The sequence below is a fragment of the Drosophila ficusphila genome, unplaced genomic scaffold (assembly GCF_018152265.1).
Source record: "Drosophila ficusphila isolate 14025-0441.05 unplaced genomic scaffold, ASM1815226v1 contig_197, whole genome shotgun sequence".
NCBI lineage: Eukaryota > Metazoa > Arthropoda > Insecta > Diptera > Drosophilidae > Drosophila > Drosophila ficusphila.
This window is the reverse complement of record NW_025064091.1, coordinates 5,048,209-5,069,163: the sequence shown is the minus strand read 5'-3', so window position 1 is coordinate 5,069,163 and position 20,955 is coordinate 5,048,209. Positions and strand designations below refer to the sequence as shown.

General features: G+C 37.4%; 2 protein-coding genes across 2 annotated transcripts in view; one reads left to right on the top strand and one right to left on the bottom strand.

Annotated features, from left to right (window-relative positions):
* LOC108097743 overlaps positions 1 to 20,955 on the top strand; it is a 43,281-nt gene that overhangs the window by 8,277 nt on the left and 14,049 nt on the right. The window lies entirely within an intron of this gene.
* Positions 7,948 to 8,449, bottom strand: LOC108097745. Its single transcript, XM_017200254.1, has 2 exons — positions 8,244 to 8,449; positions 7,948 to 8,179 (listed from the first exon to the last, which is right to left on the bottom strand). Exons 1-2 carry the CDS (start codon positions 8,421 to 8,423, stop codon positions 8,006 to 8,008), a joined length of 354 nt encoding a protein of 117 aa, XP_017055743.1. The 5' UTR covers positions 8,424 to 8,449; the 3' UTR covers positions 7,948 to 8,005.

Here is a 20,955-nt window from a genome sequence, read left to right as displayed (position 1 = left end):
TATGGACTTGTTACGCCCACTTTTCCTTTTCCTTTTCTAGTGGGCGGAACGAGGGGGGCGGGGGGTGAAGGGGGTGGTATGAAAAGCAATTTCCATAGGAGGCAATTGCACAATGTTTAACTCTCGGCGGGCCTCGGTGGCGTATACTTGATGCTTGCAACTTGTACTTGCTACTTATCAAGCATACGACTCGTTGGCATTAGCAGTCTTGCTATTTTGAAAAAAAAATATGTACATTTTGTAGCAAAACAAGTGCAATAACAGTAGAACAATATCTACAAAAATTAAAGTTGTGTTGCTGGAATTCCTTTTTTCTTCTGTGTTAAATAAGACTAAATATTTGAAAATATAAAGTTACCAAAAATAAAAGATTGTGCTCTTTTATTTTCAACAGGTTTTGTTCTATCGACTGCATTGAAAATCTTTTGGGGCGGCCAGCAGTTTATTGCTTTTGCCCAACGCCTCCATCGTCCTTTTGCTCCTTTTGGTCCTCGACCAACCGCCGCACACCATTGTCGTCCACTTTCTCCTTTAGTTGTTAAGTTAAACGAATTTTATGACTAGGCTTCCGCTTTCTTCCCATTTTTTGTTTGCCAACAAACTTTTGAGGAGAACAAAAATGAAAGAAAGTGGAATTAATAAGAATTATGCACAGCTTAGCGCTACTTAGTAAACTCGCCAAATAATATATAATGGGATAGAAAACTTTTATCGAAAAGTGAATTTCGATTACCCTCACAGGCTATCAAAGTGTGTTTAACATGCAATAAATTAGAGAAATATTTTATATTAATATTAATGTGAATTGCAAGTGCTCTCCTTCTTTGAAAAGCAATATTTGTAGTCTGATAAACCACAAATTAACCTTCTCCACAAGTTTCCTAAAAGGAGACATAAAGTGGTGGCTAAGAATCCTTGTGAAAAGCCCCACTTTACTGCTGAATCCTCAAGTGAACACGCACGCTCCTATTTTATTGCCCGGGGATCATTACCCCAGAGAATGGCGAACTTAAAATTCGCAAAACAAAAAATGTAACATCGAGTGCCCTCCGAAAGCATCTGCGGTCTGGTCGGATGATTTATAGACTGCACACAGCTCTTTCGGGTCAAAAGGGGCAGCGTTGCATCGATGGACCCGAAAAACAAACAAAACAAAAAAAAAACAAAAAAAACTGGTAAAGCTGGGAAAACTAGGAGAACAGGAAGGAAAAGTGAAAGGAAGGAAAGCGGCCGTCAGGCAGCCAGGAAAAAGGCAAACAAAAAATCGCTGTGGAGCAACAATATTTTCACTGCATCCCCAATGCAGGCAAAACAATCAACGAACTGCGCGCGTGTGTGTGTGTGTGTGTGTGCTGGTGGGTGTGTTGGCCAACTTGGGTGTGGTCGGAAAACTAAAGCTTTAAAACTTCCAGCTGCAGTTTACCTTAACGCCAAAGAATGCGGCAAACGGGATTAAAAAGTGAAAGCAAATGTGTTCCTTTTTTTGAAAGTAGCGGACAAAAATGTTGGAAAACTAAGCCAACTAAAATGAAACCATTTTTTAAAACGCTTTACATTTTATAGTACTTTAAAAAGTTTTATTTACAAATTATCTAACATAAATTTCTATTTATTCTTTTCCAAATGCTCGCAAATTGCTTTCTTGTTTTCTCAGCTGTCTGAGTATTTTGCTGCAATTTTCCAACGATTATATATAATTCACATGAACACAAATAACACACTCACACCCCCCACACACACACACACACACACATATACACTCACACATAGTTCGAATTATGTTATCCGCGGGCGTGGTCATGTTTCTCTTTCCTGTCCGCTGGCTTCCATTTCCATTATGATTTCTATTATTCGCCAACTCGGCACAAAAATTGCGCTGAAAATGAAATGAAATAAAGATTCAGCTTAGGAGGAATGATGATCATGATGGCGATGATGTTTGGACCTTTGGGGACCCGCACATCTGGAGTATTTATGGTTGTGTTGGTGAGTTCGGTGTTGTAATGCCGTGTAATGGTGTAAGATGGTGTGTGTGGAGGTGTGTGTGTTTGTGAGGCCATAAAGTGCACATGGCCCCCAGGAGTGGGTGGTCAGTGTTGGATCCTCCGAACTTCGAAGTCTCGAAAAGTATGGAAAGTAAGGAAAAGCAAAGAAAGGTGAGGGAAAATGAGGGAAAGTAAAGAAAGGTTAAGGAAAGTAATGAGAGTAACGAGGAGTCTGACAAGTGACGAATGCCGAAGGACGAAGTGCTGGCATTGGGTGCTGTTTGGTGGGTGGTTTTCGGGAGGTGGGGGGTCTCACATCCTTAACCCATGGCGACCAGCTGCCACTCCGGTTATGGAGATTCGCACGAGGGCCCCGCTCCGATGGCTGTCAATTAATGACCCATTTGGCCAGCCAAGGGTTAAGGCAGCGCTCGCTTGTGGGTGTTTCTATTTAAGGAATTGCTTCTCCTATTTTTTTCCACCCATTCAACACGCTCACCCACTCACACACTCACACAGTCAAAAGAAAGCAGCAGGGCCAAGGGTCCGCAAATTGGTATACCCTCTATATTTTTTTTGGGACGAGTTTGTTTTCTACTAAAAGTTAAAAAAAAAATCCAAAATCCAAAATTATAAAAATAAAAATAATTTTCTCTTTAAAATTTGATACAAAATACAATTTCAGAATTGTTTAATAACAGTAGAATAACTATTTCAAGGAAAAGAAAATCAGTGATTGTTTGACTCCAATTTTATAAAGACTAACTTAATTCTTGTTACCATTAATGCATATTTTCTATGAATTTTCTTGTGAAAGAAATTTGCCTGAGTTGCATAGGAAAGGAGAGTTCTTGTACAGAGCATCTGAAAGTCCTATTTAAGCAGGATTTTTCTGCAGGACACGCAGTGCTCTTTGACCCGCCTATCTGCACTCTTAAGCCGTGTGCCACAAGTGTCGAAAAGAGTGCGCACTTCTGGCTTTTTCAGGGGGCTTTCTCGCCCTTTGTTCGCCTCCTTTTATTTTCCTTAGCCGTGGCCAGGACACTCGTCAGCACTTCGTTGCCTGTTGTCCGCCTCCTCAACAGGACTCTTCAGACAAAACGAGCGAACTGAGCAGGGAGGAAGTAACAGATGAAATGATCAACTTGACATTAGAAATAACGATACAAATTTAAGGGTTTCCTTTTAGGTGTATGTTAACATAAACTAATGTAATATCAAGTGTATTTGTTAATAAATAAATAAACACAGGCAGCAAGTATTCAAATTTGTATATAATTTGTTCTCTTGATATTTGCACCATTTATTTAATATGCAAACAAAACTGTGCTGCAAATGTTAGCATTTTATTACTTTCGAATTACCGCAGAAGCCAAATTTAAATTGGTAAATGTGTGCTATGTTTTTGTGGCAATAGCAGAAAATAACTTTAATTTTCAGAACAACAGTTGAATTTCTCTTACTCTGTGGCTTCCTTTGATTTAATCCGGAAAATTCAGCACCAAAGAAACCACCGAAATTGAGCAACTACAATTTTGTGTGCCGTACTCCAATTAGAAGAATCTCAAGGCGAAATTCTCAGTAAATTTCTGTGTGTTTTCAGCAAGTGTGTGTGTGTTTGTGTGTTTCTGTTTATGTGGGTGGGTGTTGAGAAGGTCCTGAATCGCCAGAGGCTCCCCCTTTTCGAGTCTGTTTGCCTTTTCCTTTCAACTCCTCGCCCTCTAATTGAATATGCATATTTAGCTGTCAGTCATTTTGATTGCGTAACAATCCGAAATGAAATGAAACATGAAGCCCCAAAGAGACCCCTCAGACGAGGCATTTACCACCCCCTCCTAGCCCCCCCTCCAATGGACCCTCCGACCTTCAAGGGATCACCCCTCAAAATAACCTCAGTCTAAACGCTTTGAATTTGAGTGGCTTGACAACAAATCATTGTCATCATCTTCAGCAGCGTCATCATAATTGTCGGTCAGATTTCAATGTTTTGGCGATGCAGGCTATTGGCGACCACAAGTGCACTGAGAAAAATAGGGCATCAAATGAGGACCAAAAAAGGTAGGAAATTGATTGCAAAAACAGGGAATTTTTGTTAAGTCTATTTAGACTGTCTTGTTCCAAACTTCTAATATGTTAAGTAAATGTGTTCTTTAAAATACTTTAAATTCTATTATGTGAGTAAGAAACTTTGTTTTTCCTCAGGTGTAAAGTCGTTATAAAATGTTCAATAACAATAGCCGAGAACTCTCTTGGCAGATGCCAATTAACTCGTATAATTGAGCCTTTCTGCAGCATACATTTCAGAGCCTTTGCCATAGACAGTTGATAATGCATTTTAATTGCTTAAATATGAATGGATTGGCCGATGTCCAGAGCGTGTGTAAGGCGATAACTTGAGGATGGATGGTTTTGTAAACGCAACTCCATTCGATTATCGATATCGCAATTTGTGGGCGGGAGGGACAAAAGCACAACTAATTATGAGAAGCCAACAGAATGGAAAACTAATTGAGGTATTAGCAGTTAATTAACTGGAGAAGATAAAGAGGTCGATAATTGCTAAATTTACATATGCATATTTAAATATTTTACACGTTCAAATGGTTGTTTAATTATTTCATGTTTTCTGCATGCAAACTAAAACTTAAATCGTTAATTGTGTTTAAAATGAACACATGCTCTCTGAATATAATTAATAGTTTTCATTTAATCAAAGTGTTTTTGGATATATGCGCGTGTCTTTTGTTATTTTTTAATCAACCCGTAGTAATTTCAGTTTATTTATTTAGCAAGTTTATCTGTGGAAATCGCATTGTTTCGCAGCTCTGAAGACCTGCAGTTAATTGAAATGGCAATTTTCATTTCAATTAATATCGGGAAAACCCATCGCCTAAGCTCGTCTGCAGTTTTGTTTCCATTTTGGTTGCTGTTTGCTGTAATTATAATTGGCAATTTGCAAATTCAATTGACCGCAATTATGCCGGCTACCACCGAAAAATCGCCATGAATAATGCAATAAAAATTGAATTTGGCATTCATTCAATTAGAGTGTGCGAACCGAGGGAAGTTGCCGCAAAATGTAAATCCCGTCTCGTGTAAAATCCTGCGAAAGGAAGGGCGTCACGTACTTCGTCCTTTGCCATGGCGATTGCCAATAAAATTCTAATTTCATGCAATTAATTTAAATACATGTTGGCAACAAACAAAGCGAGCAACTCCGCCAAATCTCATTACTTGCCACTCGAGAGTTGAAGTCGAGGCGCTCGAAGCGCCGAAAGGGTTGAAAAGTGGAAGGTGTTCAATTTGCTGGCATCTCTTTTATCCAGCAGCTGGTAGCTGAAATTCCTGCCCCCAAACACCCCAACAGAGAGTGAAACCCGGCGAGTAATCAACTTAAAAGATATATCTCCAATCGAGCTCTGGGAATCCGATTATTGTGGCCAACGAGGCGGGGATATTTTCAGAAATGTGTTGGCTTTGTTTCTAGCTTTTGGTTATCTGCTGGATTTCACTGCCAGTTTTTAGGGATTGATTAGAGTGATTGGATTGCAGTCCTTAATTGAGGGGGAAGGTGATTAAATTACAGGGCTTAAATATTTTGCTCTCTGCTTTGAAGAATTCCACTAACTATCGAGCAGTCATTTCAATATTAAATTGGACTTAAAAAGAGTAAAAATTAAGGAGAAAATGTTTAATTTTTTAAGGCTGGTTTTTGGCGGTAGTATATTTTTTTTTGAAAGATTAGAAATTCATAAAAATATTTACACATTTACAGGGTAGTTTTTAGTGTTGGTCGTAAGCTGAAAATGCATTAGTGCCTTGTTATTAAATTACACATGAACGAAAAGGCTTACAATTTAAGGAGATTACTTGAGGAGCTCAGGAGCAAGAAATTGTTGGCTAAAATAACTTTGGGCAGCATAAGTACGTGGAAGCACGAAAGTCACGAGTGTAACACCTCTGGGCCGAACCCTTTAATCCGGTTAGAGCCAGCTACATGCACATGCATACATCATAAATAATTGAGTTATCCTTCGATGTTTTTCCCCCCACTTGTCCTTTTTTCAGGCTTTTTTTCTTTCTTTCTGTTGTTTTTTTTTTGTTTTTGGTTCGACAACATGACAAATTTATCCTAAAGTTAATTCCCTCACTCAGAGCAGAAGCCCCGCGCTTGCGGCTGCTGACCCCTTTGCCCTGTCTCATGAACTTTGGCCTGTAAGTACACTCGGTGGTATATTAATAGTGCTGGTAATGTAAAAATAATTTTAAAAAATGTTAAAAGAATTGTGCGTGTAAAATAGAAGCTCTATAATATATAAAAAATCAATTTTTATTCAAATATATTATATATTAATATTATAATTAGCAAATAGCATTAGATAAAAATCTAGTTGACAAACAGGAAATAAATATATCCAAAATAAAGTAAATATAAAACAAACAACCTAAGCCAAAAATATAAATACATGTTGCATGGTATTTATTTTAAATTCGAATACAAAAACTTATTTTTAGCTCAACTTTTTGTCGTCTGCTGTGTTCTTTGGTGTGTGTTGGCCAGGATGTTGTTCATTTTGTTGGCCATGTTCTCGGTTGGGCGCAATTCGTATACATATTGATGAATATGTATAAATAAATTTCTATTGATTTTTCATTATTTATATTTAATAATAAATAAAGCAAGCTGCGGCCCTCCTGCTCTTCGACCAATCGACTGGCGTTTTTTTTTTTTCACGAAAGTGTTGACACACCTAAGTTTGAAATTGAGTCGTTTGAGCACATTGATTGAGTTGCTTTTATACAGAGTTTTTTTTTCGTTTTGGGGATACACACGGCTTACAAAAAAATTTCCGCTTTGTTGCGCAGCTGAAAAACATTTTAAATTCCCCCCCCACGGGATTTTCTAAGCGTTACCAACTTTTTACTCTTCTTCTTGCCAGCATCGTGTTTGCGCTAAAAATAATTAAATTCAATTGCAATTCAGTTATCGCGCGACAGCCGTTCAAAAAAAAAAAAAAAATAATAAATAAAGAAACGTATAAAAAAAGAAGTAAAAAAAGGAGCAGAAATTGTGATAGAATATTCAAAATGCCAGCCCCGCCCACCGCCGCCTCCTTTTTGTGGCGAAAAGGAAAAATATTGAAAATTTATTTATAGCCAAATACGCTACGTTGCACCTGTGTGTGTGTATATCTGTGTGTGTGTGTGCTGTCAACACGTTTGTGCTGATGTGCGTGTGCTTGTGTGGACACAACAGATGTTTGCTGGTGTTGGAGTGTGCGCCTGTGCGTGTGCGTGCTTGTGTAAGTGTGTGTGTGTGCATAGTCGGGTGTAAAAATGATTGAGTGTTTGAACTCAACTTTTGTGTCGTTGCCATCGTCGTCATCAGTGGCTGTGCCACACGAAAGTGGCAGCTGGGGAAATCGGAGTGGCACCATTAAAACCACCCAGAATCCTCTAAAGTGGTAACAAAAAAAAGAGGCTTCAGCAGATTATGGCTGTTAAATAAAATTATTTTGAAGCTCAATACCTTTAAGGTAATTTCATTCAATAGTTTCTTAATCAACTGGATTGCTTTGCATTTAGTTTGTTTATATTTAAAAAACCTTTTGTTGTTTGTCGTTCAACAGCCCTTTAATCTTACTATTTGTATTCAACTCACTTTCGCTATAAATATTATCACTTTTGTTGTTATCTCTGCTTTCAATTCGTTAAATTCTTTTCCAAAGTCCAAGTTGCTTTCAAGTTTTACAAGATTAAAATAATGTAAGTAATGTAATGTAAATAATTCAGCCATAAAGATATAAGATAATTCTTCGCTGTTTTCTGTGAATTTGGTGTACACTTAGTTTGATTATTTTCAACGATTACACGGCTTTGAAAAACACGTAAACAAATTTGCACAATAAAAAAAATCTCCACAAGACGTAAATATCGTTAAAGAACAAAAAAACACATGGAATTTGTTCATTGCATTGCATTTCATTATTCACGGAGGAAGTGTAATTGTTTTGAACAAATCAACGACCCCAAATTTCCACTACGTCCTTGATTGCATACCCTCTCTCGGATGTGAACTTAATGGTGGCTCCTTTGGATCCAGGACCTCCACTTACGAGCACGGCAGTTGCTCCATGGCTCTTCTTCTTGTCGGTGACTTGAATGGCCGTAATCGTTAAGGCATTAAGGTTATCCTGATAAATGGGAAATATTAATCAAACAAATACTAGATTGTAATTATTGTATCCATTAACTTACGGACTGCTTGAATACGTATTTTTTGGTCTGAACGAGGCCCACAAAAAACGCCTTTGAAACCGTATCCTTGGCCAGTTTGTAGTCATTCGGCCCGATTTCGCCCCAAAGGTAGTCGTTACCTGCAAACGTTGGCAAAACGTATGCGGCCACAACTAACAAAATAATTGTCGGATATTTCATTTTTTGATAACTATTTCGCAATGACGAATCAAATGGAACTGATTTGGAAAACAATTCTTACCCACTTTTTATTGCAAAGCTCGATATCTACAAGTACTTATACTTAATTAAAAACTGATATTACGTCGAACATCCTAATCAGTTAAGTCTCTTTATCTTTTTCAAGCTCTACGTTCCGGGTTTCACTTATTAAACCATAAATCACTTTCGCATTGTCAGCACGTTCTGGTTTTGATAATCTCTTAAATTTAAAGAAAACACGTAATGCTTGTATGGTAAAAGGAGTAGAAATTAAGTTCCGAAAAGATGAAACTGATTATATTTCTTATTATATTTTATATTTTTAATTTTGTACGACGATAATTTCTAACACATTTTGTTTTGTTTTTATTGAATTTTTTTTGAGGTATACTAACGTGAAGAACACTTTTTTTTGCAGTGTATTGTGGCATGTTGGCTACGGTTTTAAATTGTATTTAAGGTGTATTGTATTTAAGGCGCCTTTGACTCCAGCGGCTTTATCTACCTTGGCTGCCACTTCTCCTTTATCGGTCGCCGCTTTTGTTGTTGGTACACAGGAAAATTACCAGCGACAAGCTTCGGCCTTGGGGGTGGAAGAGGGGGGAGCTGAAAGAGGGGGCGGGAAAAGTCTACGGGGGCAGTGTCAACAGTTTTCCCTCCGGCTGAACGAACTGCCTTCAGGCATGTTTGTTTGTATGCACTTCAATAAAAATTTAGCATACGCTTCACTTAACTTCACTTGCCACACGCACAGTCGCAACACAAATACACAAGCATTATTATATAATGAAGGTAAAATAAATAGTACTTAATATTTATAATGCTGAACAAGGATAATTAAAAAAATATATAAAATAAGTTAATAAAATAAAATTAAATAATAAATTTCTTTTACATCTAGTAAACAACTTAAAACTTATCCTTGGCTCTATTTTTTTGACCATAGCTGTGCATATACACACCTGTAACGCCCCCTGGCGGCAGCAACATGAAAACATTGCTTTGTATCATTTCCCCTTGGCGAAGCATTTTTCGATTATATGTTGCTCTTGCTTTTTGGCTCGTTTTTCAATCTAAATGTCAGCACATGTGCGTGTGTGTGTGTCAAAATGGCTGCCAGCTGTGCGTGCGTGCGTGAGTACATATGTGTGTGTGTGTGTGCGCGTGTCGTGGCAAATTACTCGAGTGAAGTGCGCACTTCAAGAATGAAATAGCCAGAGCAACCGGCACGGCCTTCCCCCAAAAAAAAAAAACAAAACTTCATCCTTGCCAGCCTCCGTTATCCGGCCACGCCCCCTCCTCCTCCTCCTGCCCCCTTTCCCCGGTTGGAAATCTCGTGAAAAGCGCGTGCATGTGTGTGTTAGAGCGAATTTCCTTTCTAATTTGCTTAACGCAACTTGCTCAAGTCTCGTTACGTTATTGTTCATTCATGTCCCAACTGCAACTGCTTTCTCCACCTCGCAAGGGGAAAGAAAAACAGAAAAGGATCCGAATCGAAAAGCATATGAAATCAAAAGTACCCCTTAAAAGGATCACAGGGAATATATTTATATTTACCTCAGATTTTTGTATTACCCTCTTCAGAAATGTTTTCAATTCTCTTTCAATATAAAAGTAAAATAAATAGTTTTAAGTAAGACTGAAGATTTGAAATAGATATTTCTTATTTCCCTTGATTTATTATATTATTATAGTACCAACACCTCCGTCTAACTGATTGCTACCCTATAACATTTGGCTCTTAGCGTGTGCATATAAAAATGCGAAATGGAAACTTTGAAGTTGCAAATTAAGGAAACACAACAATAGCAACAACAATTTATATCAAAACGAACATTAAGGGCAACAAAGGAAGGAGAAAAGTTAAAGAAACACTTTATTTTGAATTATTTACAGCTGTCGCGTTTTCTTTCACCTAGAAATTTGCTGTTGTATATTTTGATGTTCAGAAAAGAACACGAAAATCTTTTTATCTCTAATTTAAATAACAAAAACTAGTACAGTTCATTTAAGAATATATAGAAAAGCCCAGTCCTTAGCTTTCTGTACTTATTTTTCTATATATGCTGTATGTACTCTATATACTATACACTTCTTTCTATTAGCTAATTGTCAAGTAGTCGGGTGAGTCCACTTAGTCCACACATTAAATATGCATTTTCAACCATTTCGGGCGACTTCAAAGGCTACGAACCCGAAGGCCGAATCTTAGGCGACCTGCTTATCCTGGCCTCCAGTCTCCTGCCCCTGCTCCTCCTTTCACCCACTTCCTGTCGCAGGAAGCGGAAGCCGGAGGTCCACATCCGCATTTACATGGCACAGAATGCCAGACGCCCACAACTGATGGACAGTTTTTTATGCTTGGATATTTTTCCTGAAACTGAGTAATTTTTATACAAACGTTTTATTAATCGGTTTGGCAGATTACCTTTATAAAATAGACATTTAAATAAATAAAATAAATTAAATATTAATAAAAATACATTCTCTTATTTAACTGATTTTTTGCGTTTTTGTTTCAGGTAAAATCTTTTTTTTAAAGAAGACTCCTTGTAAGTTAACATTAAATTTAAATGAAATAAATACCATGTTTATTTAAGTTTAATTAAATATATTTATTTTCCAATTTTTTGCATTGTTTTATGTTAATACATTTTTTACAATGCCACGCCAACGTTTGATTAATTATTATAAGCTGCATAGCCCGGGAAAAAAACGATTTAAATTAATTAGTGCATTGGCTATGGGTCACATTCCGAATATATATTGCTCATACATTCAATATGTTACACACAAATGGCATTTAATTACGTTTTTAAGCCGCTGGTTGTTAACTAAAGTCAGAGTGAAATATTGTAATAAATTCCGCTGGTTGATTGTTTGTGAAGGTAAATTTAATCAATAAATAAAATGCAAATTTCTCCACGATTCGCAAAGTAATTTCCTACCTTCGCCCGCGTTTCATTTTTGTATTCTTTCTTATTTTTTGATTGCTAGGCCTAGCGGCTATTGACCTCCCCCTTCGAGGGGTCAACCGCAAGACTGGGAAAAGGAAAATTGAAGAAAAGTTCGGGTGCGCGGCCAGAAAAGGCCGGGAATTCAAGTCACGACATTCGCACCTGCGGCGAATGGCGTTTAAAATTCAGCAAAAGGTCAACAAATGCCCAGGCAGCTGCCTTGGTCAGTTACGCATAATATATACACAAACATATCTCCATATAGATATCATCAAAATGTACATAAAAATTTGTTTATATATAAATAAAGTTAAAGAATTTCGTATCACGAACGTTGCGTTTAATTCCCGTAGAAGTTCGACTTAAAAATAAAATAAAAATATAAACACAAAAGAAACTTAACTTAGGGAAATTAAAAATAAAATAAACCATAAATAAAAATAACCATTGAAAAACAAAATTGGATTGTTGATGGAAATTTTAATTAGGGAAGCATAAATTACACCTACAAAAAATTAAAAAAATAGTTTTACAATAGAAAATATATTTGCTACTTATGAAAACTTTATATCCCCGAAACGCACTGTCTTCTTACAATTTTTGTGTCCAGTCAAAAAGTCTCGCTTCAATTACTTTGAGTTGTGTAAACCTTTTTTGGCTCATTTTTGTTTTATACCTTCTTCGCCATTCTATTGTTGTTCCACTTTCTCCACTTTCTCCTCATTCTTCCTCATTTTCTTCCATATTTCCGAGTTCCCTCTTTGCCATCTTTTCAAATAAAAGGTGACGCCGTATATTTGAATTTTGAATGGGGAGTTTTGATGGATGTTGGGGGGATTGGGGGAAATGAAAGGGGCGGAAAAAGGGGCGGAGGGAGGGGGTAGGATGTCCCAGTGGGTGGCCAGCGACACCCGGGCATTATATCCTGCTATACTGCGTCAGTTTTTATTAAAAAAGTCATTATATCTCGCTCAGCAGGACAATGCGGTCTATGATGGCGTGTTTAACTCAGAGGGGCACACGCATTTATTTAAGTTTTTCCAAAATAACCAACAACATTTTAGCTGACACAAACATTCAGTGTTTAAACTTAACAAAATTTATGCTTTTTGTTTTTAATGAAAAGAGAAACGAAAATGAAAATGTAGAAGGAATATTAAAGCAACAGAAAAAATAGTTTAATAACTAAAATCAAGGTTGATAATTCCTTTAACGTGAAGTCCATAATTTCGCTATATTTTCCTACTTAATTTCCCCCTAGTTTCTTGGCATTTCCCATGCCGGCTTATCTCGTCGGCTTAATTTCCTTTCCCCGGATCGACTATAAAGTTGTCTCCATTGGAGTTTTCTTGCAATTGATTTCCTTCGATTGCCAGCAAATTTCCCATATTAAATATCCTTGCTCGGATTTTCCAGCAAGGAAAACGTTGTTAGCTGTCTCTTTGTCATCTATTTTCGGAGCTGCAAACTTTTAGTTCTCGCTTTTCCTCCTTAAGTAATTTGTTTTTCTCCTTTTCACGTTTTCAAGGCTATTTTTTGTTGTTGCTTTGGCTGTGTTGTTATGTGTGTGTTTACTCTATTTTCCGGGGGGGAAAATCCAGTTGAGTGTAAAACGAAAAATGAAAACTATTTTGCGACACAATCCTTCCGGTGGTTCCTTCGCCCACTTTTCGATGGGTAAAGTTTTAATTTTAGCTTGGTCAGAGGGGCAAAATAAATAGGGTAAAAGTGGTGGAGGGAACTTTTCAATAAACTATCGCATCGCACACATGCCACACATCCGCTTGCCAACTGCTGCCAACTGTTGAGTTATTTTTTATATTGTTAGAGCAATCCCCTTTATACACATACTACAGTATACATATACGATACATATATATCCTTTTGCTCTCTTTTTGCCCGACTCTGCTTCATTTTCACGTCCTTTTTCCCATTCTCCGTTCGCCATTGATAAGCTGCGAATGGTTTGAAAGCCATTTGCCAGTAGATTTGTTCACTCAAGAACTTGCTCGACTATTTGTTTGCTTGGCAGAAAAGTTACTGGACCTACAGTGAACTTTGCCTTTAAGAATATAATATTTATATGAAAGAAAACCCAGAATAAATGAAGATGTTTCCGGCATTATATTTACTTTTAAATTGCAAGAAAACACTATTTATGTTCATTTTTGAGTTGTAAATATATATTATATGTTGCAGCTAAAATTGTCCAATCTAGTTTGGAAGTAAATATTTAATAAAATAATGTTGTGTTTATAAAGAAACTTCTCCTTTTGCTATCTTAGATATTTGTTTTCCGCCTTTTCACTGTAACTATTTGGCGAATCACTTCCTTTTCTCGCGTGCTGTTTGTTTTTCCCGGGGCTTTTCACCCACCGCCTTCTGTCGCCTCCTGTCTTACTATAAAAGTTAAATTGCAATTTCGAAAAAGTATTTAATATGACAGTTGCGCAAGCGAACGGGGAGGGAAATGGGGAGGGGGGAGGAAAACAAGAAAAATGGGAAAGTCTATAGCAGGATGAAAGGGAGAAGTTGCAACGGGATTGGGGTAAGAAAAGTGACGATGAAAATAAGAACTGGCAACGGCCTCCACAGAAAATCTCGGCTTCGGAATGCTGTCAACGCAGTTGTTGCACTTTTCCCAGTGAATTTTCCCAGCACCACCCTCAGATGGCCCCATTTTCGGACAGTGAAAATCGCTTAAGCAACAAAACCTGACAACGAATCCAGTTTTGCTGAATGTCACTCTGCCAACCATTTTGACAAGGAAAGGAGTGAAGGGGGAGAACTCCTTGCTAATCGCATTAGAGGCGACAATTGAGGAAGATTAAATGATCGGACGAGCGGAAAATGGAAAGAGTTCTCAACCCTTTAAGACCTTTAAGCAATTTGCAAAGGGGAAAACTTAGTTAAATGGCTATCGAGTTCTAATAAAATAATAATAATGAGTTATACTTACAACTAAATATGAACTGATCTTAAACTCCACCCTTAGACCCAAAGTTATATTAAATTCCAAAGAGCTTTTAATGGTTTTCCTTTTCAATATCCACCATCAAACCATTGCGAATCCTTTTAAGGATTAAAAGCCTATGGATTTGCTGAAGGCCCAATCAACCCGAACCGAATCCCCATCTTCGATGCTAAAAGCTAATGCAGAGCAGGACCTTCGAGTCGGATAGATGGATCCTTGTCCTTGACCTTGGCCCCGATGGCGTATACGCAATATATGGAAAAATATGTGAAAACAAAATGAGCTGTTGTGCGTATGTAAATGATACTTGCCGAAAAAATTCATGGGCAAAAATCGGAAAAACAAAATATTCGATGAGAAGGGGAACAGGATTTTACTAAAACTGTGAATGCTCATAAATATTCAAATAAATTAGGCAAAAATGTTGTCGAAAAGCCGCTGCGGCATAATGAAATATCTGACAAAAATGTAGCAAAAGTCAAGCCAAGGCCAATTTTGTATCCCTTTTGATATACGAGTTTATACACGCACTTACATATATATATATATATATATATAAAAGCAGCTAAAATTGGGTTCAATAAAAAAAAAAGAGAAGAGAACCTCACGCACTTTACGACAAAAGAATGAATCTAAATCTTGGCCATAAAAAAGGCAACATGAAACCAAATGTAAATCGAAACCAATGTCAAACGAGGCACGTTCCGATTTCGAAATGAAGAGTTTTCAAATACGATGGAATTAAATTTGGGATGTCGTTTCCTTTCGTTGCGTTTCGTGTTTATTTTTAGCCAAGGTATTGCTATGTCTTTAATAAACTTAATGGCTTTAAAAGCCGAGTACGGTTTCTTGATGTATTTCGAGAAAGCTTAATGGTATTTATACATTATTTTTGCTTGCTCAAATATTGTTTATGTGCAGCATTTTGTTGTTGAAGCATTTACCACAAAACACAAAAACACACAACACTTGTGCCCACAAACATTTGCTAAACGATAAACAATTCAAAATGAATTTCGCCGACTAAATAATGGCCAAAACGAACTGGTTAGTTAAGGTCGAAGGTTGGCTGCCAGGAATGGAAATAAAATGTGAAATAATCAAAGCGCATGTGATTTGCATAATTTGTAATGTGGAATTTCCGCTCACATGGCTCTCATTTCCTGTAACACACTCTCGCTCGCTTTTCCTCACCGCTTTTCCCAGCCCCCGCTTTTTCCCCAGTCCGATTTCCCGGCAGCTCTTCCATTCCGCTTGGATAACTGTTTAATATGCATAAACTTCACTGGGAAATGTGTGCGGTGGGCGGTGGACGGTGGGCGGTGGATGGCGGGTGTGGGCATCTCCGCCCCGAAAGGAGATTTTTGGATGCCGTATCCATCCGTTCGGTTAGCAAGCCAAAATCTGCCTTCGGGCCAAAATCGGGGAGGTTGAGCTGGGTGTTGTTTTGGCCTAATTGGTTCTCGCTACTGAGCGACGAACTTTATCTACCAGCTTTCTTACCGTCTTCCTGTTTTAAACCACTCTTTTTGCTCATTTTTTTTTGTTTTATTTCACCGCTGCCCCGCCAAAAAGTTTTCATCTTCGTCTTTGGTTTTTTTTTGCCATTTCTATGGGATTTATTATTCGCTTTATGGCGAAAAACTTTAAAGGCTAATTGGGCGTGTCTTTATGGGTTCCGATTTCAACATAAATCGACGGGGGGGAATTTCTTTCCCCAAGCGAGTGAACTCTTTGCAGTTTTCGCATTGTTAATGAAGGGCATCCTCCTCTATTGATCAGCTTTCTTTTTGCTGAGCTAAAAACAAATAGTAAGAAAGCGCAAAGAGTTTTTTGTGCACAAATCCGATGTATTTCTTTTGCTTTGCTGCAAATATTTCCGCAAGAAATTCATTTAAATATTCTTCAAGGTTTTCCGTAAAAGCTGTTGAATTTTTTCATTTATTGATTGAGATTTCAAATGTTTTGGGAAATGTTTGTGGGATTAATTCTTTGGTTTATTTTAGAGAATGTACCTATATATTGTATTAAATATTTTCCAAATGCTTTTGTAATTTAAAGCCCAGTCCTAGATTTAACAAAACTTGGCTCAGCGACTCTTTCGAAGGCTTATCTGGCCAACTTTTCTCGTTTGATACAGACGGGCTATTAATGTCGCCTCCGTTTCCCCTGTGCCGGCATAAAAGTTGGCCATATATCACTTTTTACACATCCCTTTGGAACCCGCATAAAACTTTTCGCATCGCACACTTTCCGTTTTATATTCAAACTGTTTTATTTCGACCTGATTTTTACACATGAATTAATAAAAAACACTCATTAAACCCTTCGTCCCTCTGTTGGAACTCTAGACTTTGTATTTTTTTTTTTTTGTGTTCCCATTCGTTTTTTTTTTTTTTTTTGTAGTTTACTGTTTCCTTTGTTGCTTAGTTCGTTTGGCGGCCTCCGGTGCGTATGAGCAATGTGAAATGTAAGCCAGTTTGCGGCACATTTGCATATGAGGCAAGGGTTTTTCCATCGCGAGAAGGAAGCTAATTTGCATTCGAGGGTCTGTAAACCCAGACAGACAGGCAGGCAGGTCGGGATTTGTATGTGTGTGCAGGTTAGTGTGTGTGTGTGTGTGTATGTTTGTGTATACTTTTGAGGGGCTGCGATTATGTCCTGTGGTTGAGTTTTCAGTGGCTTTACTTTTTCGGCGCTTTTTATGGGAAAATACTTTGAGCGGCCGCAACCGTATTCCGTATTTTATGTTATTTGCCAGTGCTTTGCATACTTTTGGGTTTGGGGCGTCTTTAAACTTGCATTTTGAATACGTTTTAAATGCCCCTTTGTGTGTGGCATCATAAAATGTGTTTGAGTTTTCGTTACGGGAGCCACTGAATTGTGGTTTTTCACGGTCCCTCGGCTACTACCTTTTTTTTTTCTTTATTTAGGAGTGAGAGCACTCTCCCTTTGGTCGTTTTAGGCCAGGGCCCCGAAGTGTGTGCAATTAAAAAAGGGTTCACTTGCCTTTTTGCTCATTTCATTTGCATACCGCTCGGTTTCTGTGTTTCTCCCTTTTGGCGGCAGCTGCGGCAAATTGATTTCTAACCTTGGCCAAAATTCCTCGACAGTCGACACACGAAAGATAAGGAAGATGTTCAAAAATATGTAGAGATATTTAAATTCACTAGAGAAAACAAAAGAACCCTTATATAAAATGTATTTGTAATTCAAAACTACTTAAATATAATGATTACTTTATGAATAATTTTGTGGTAATTCGACAACGAGGTCTTCAAACATAATGGAAATTATTTTGAAGGTTAGATACCTTAGGGAAATATTAAATAAAGATTTGATTATTGTATGTATAATTGTTTTATTAAAATGGAAAATCTTTAAATGATTTTATTTTTGGGTATTTAATAATTTGAATTTCACTGTGGCTCTTATTAATGTTGCTGTGGTGCGGAACGAACTGAATGGCCGGAGGCAACTTAATTAACGCGTGTCAAATTCGTTGGCCACATTGAAGCGATTGTCATCCTCGCAGGACACGCAACTTATTTCATTGCCGAAGAACGTCTCAAAGTCAGGGGAACACGTGATGGAATGTGCTGAGGGTCCTGGGAACAACAATTTCATCCCAGAAGATAAACAATTGAAGCGCAGAAAAACAAGATGAAGAAACGACACGGATTCTTGAGTCAACATTACAGTATTAAATGCTCTTACAAAAAAGTTACAAAGTGATGCAAGTTGGATTAATAAAATATATGTGTCTACAAAAATACAATTCTCTTTAAAACATTCAAAACATATTATTAGGTTAATTAACCTACATTAAACTGATTAATCAAAATTGCTAAACCCTTCAGCAAAGTCTTGAGACCCAAAATAATTTTTGAAGAGTATATGCCAAGCACTTGAAAGTTTTTCTTTTCGCCAACTTCTTCACTTTTATGATTCCAAAATGTCTAAACAACAATTGAGATACAACATAAAGAAGAACAATAAGCAGGAGTACAACAGTAGCAACAACTATAATGTTAAATGAAATTTATTTTATTGCAGACAACAGACGCCAAGTTTTCTGTTTTCCCCCCGCCGACCGACCCACCAATTCCCCCCGCTCATCATTCCGCTTGCCTTCACTTTCACTCGCTTTCACTTTCTGCCCCAAAAAGTATGCTTTAGAAATTATCAAAGCAGAATCTGGCCAAAATGAGTGGCGCAGAGGGAAAACGAAAGCGGACAGGTGAACCCAAAATGGACACCTGGCCTCAAGTGTTTTCATACACACTCAAACACACACACACACACACAGACACATACGCACGCATACACAAAGGACGAGGCAAACACATAAAACATAATTGCAAATTAACCTTTTTCTGATTTTCTCCACTCTCCATTCTCCGCACATACATATAAACAGGAGCAAACTCGCCGAACTCAAATAACAGTAATTTCGTTTTGAGGGCGCCAAGAAAGCTATCCTACCTGCAAGGCACTGAGCGAAAAATTCGATCTTTTTCATTTAAATATTTTCATTTAATGAATCTCTTAAAAAAAGAAATGGTTTGTGTTTTTGTATGAAGAATTTTTAAAATTAAAAAAAAAAGCATTTTACGAAAAAAATAATTATAATAACATTTTTAACATAATTTAACTTGCTTGAACTAAACCTTGTTATGTTCATTTTAATTTATTTAATTGTATAATTTTGGTAAATATTTTTATTTATATATTTTACATATTTTCTCCCAGTGCTTTCAAGCGCGGCAGTCACAACTCCTACCTGTTGATGGGCAGACAAGGGACAACTGTACATTAAGTAGGTAAAATTATTGAGTTTACCGTAATGCCGAAATAAACACGAGGAAATGCGCTGGAAAAGGAAGTCGGGATGGGAAGGGAAGGGATGGGGAAGGGGAAGGGGAAGGGAAAGGGGCGGAGGTGGGGGCCATTAACACAATTGCCTGGCTGGCTGCCTCAGCTCGTTGTCAGGCGTCTTTGGGTTAATGATTTTTATGTGCATTTTAATGTGGCAACAGTTTTTCCCCATCCCCTTTGCTCTTCCCTTCTCCCTTCTCCTTTACCCGCTTGTTTGCGTGTAAAATGAGCGAAAAATAATGAAAAAAGCGCCTTGAAGCTGTGAAATGTCATGGAATACAGACGACTACACACATACACACACACATGAGCATTACTTAACTACAATAACATAAAATTAAGCAAGGGGTGGTGGGTGGTGGGTGGCTTGGGTGCTGCAGATCGGCGAGAAAGAGACAGCGACACATGTGCGCTGCGGGGTAATAAAGTTGATTGCCTTGACAACTTGTGTCGCCAAGTTTTCCGCTCTGCGAAAACTCCGCAGAGCAATTACAAACTTCAATTATAATGCGAAAACATTATCTTGTAATTTTAAGGCTCTTGCGACGGCTGGGGAAATTGATTTTCCACCGAGTCTCTGGTTGCTCAAGGATTTAATTAGTTGCTGCATGTGATTTCTGAGAAGTGGCTAAAATTACAGCAGCCGGAAAATTGCTTTATTAAAATGTATACATTTTACAAGAAAACGTGGGCAGCTTAAACGGTTCGAAATTCTTAAGAATAATATATACTTATAAAAATAAGAGCTGCTGGATTTTCAATATTTAATATTGTTAGTGTGTTGCTTTCTTTTAAAAACATTTTTTATAAACATTTTTTTTTTGGTAATATTAAGAAACAGATATTTAAATTCATATTCTTTTATGTATTGCCTTTTGACTTGGCCTTGATTAAACCGGCTTTTCCTTTATCTTTGATTAAAAGAGTGTGAGCCTATTTTGCTTTCTTGCCACAAATGTGGCCAAATGAAAGTTGACTGTTCCGAAATTTCTATTTCACTTGACTATAGTTCTGCATGATTTGAAGTTGAAGTTTTGCGTTTTTTTGTTACGAAAATTGAACTGTCAACAGCATAAACCGATTGCCCAGCAGGCTGAAAAGTACAAATTGTGGAAACAGCGGCGGAGGTACGCTATAACAATCCAAGTGGAATGTGAAATGAAAGAAAGTTTTTACTTTCACCTTTCTTTTCCTTGGCTTTTCCTTAACGTTCTTTTCCCTTTTGCCGGAGGCCAAGGAAAATGTGAGCTGGAAAGCAGATAAACAGTAAAAAGTTTTAAATGTTGAAATTAGCGAAATCAGTTGGGTATTCAATTATTTACTACATAACTTTGATTATTTATGTGCTGGCTTAAAGGGCACACATATGCTTCTAATGTTTAAAGTTTATTAGAGAATTTTTTAACCGGTAAATCGAGAATTCAATTATTATTAAATTACTTCCTGCTTGAAAATATTTTACCCAATGTACATTGATCAATTATTTGATATTCCTAGCGAATGAATTATTTTCTAGAGTGAATATCAGTTGTGTAGAATCCTTTTTGTGTACCCACTTGTGGGTGGATACACTCGCTTGACTGTAGGTGTGTTTGCTTTTGAGGAGAGTCCGTGGAGAACGGCAGTCAACTGTTGATTGAACATCTGCGTTGCCTTTTCATTTGCATATTTATATTCTTGTTGATTTTTCCTCACCCGCTTG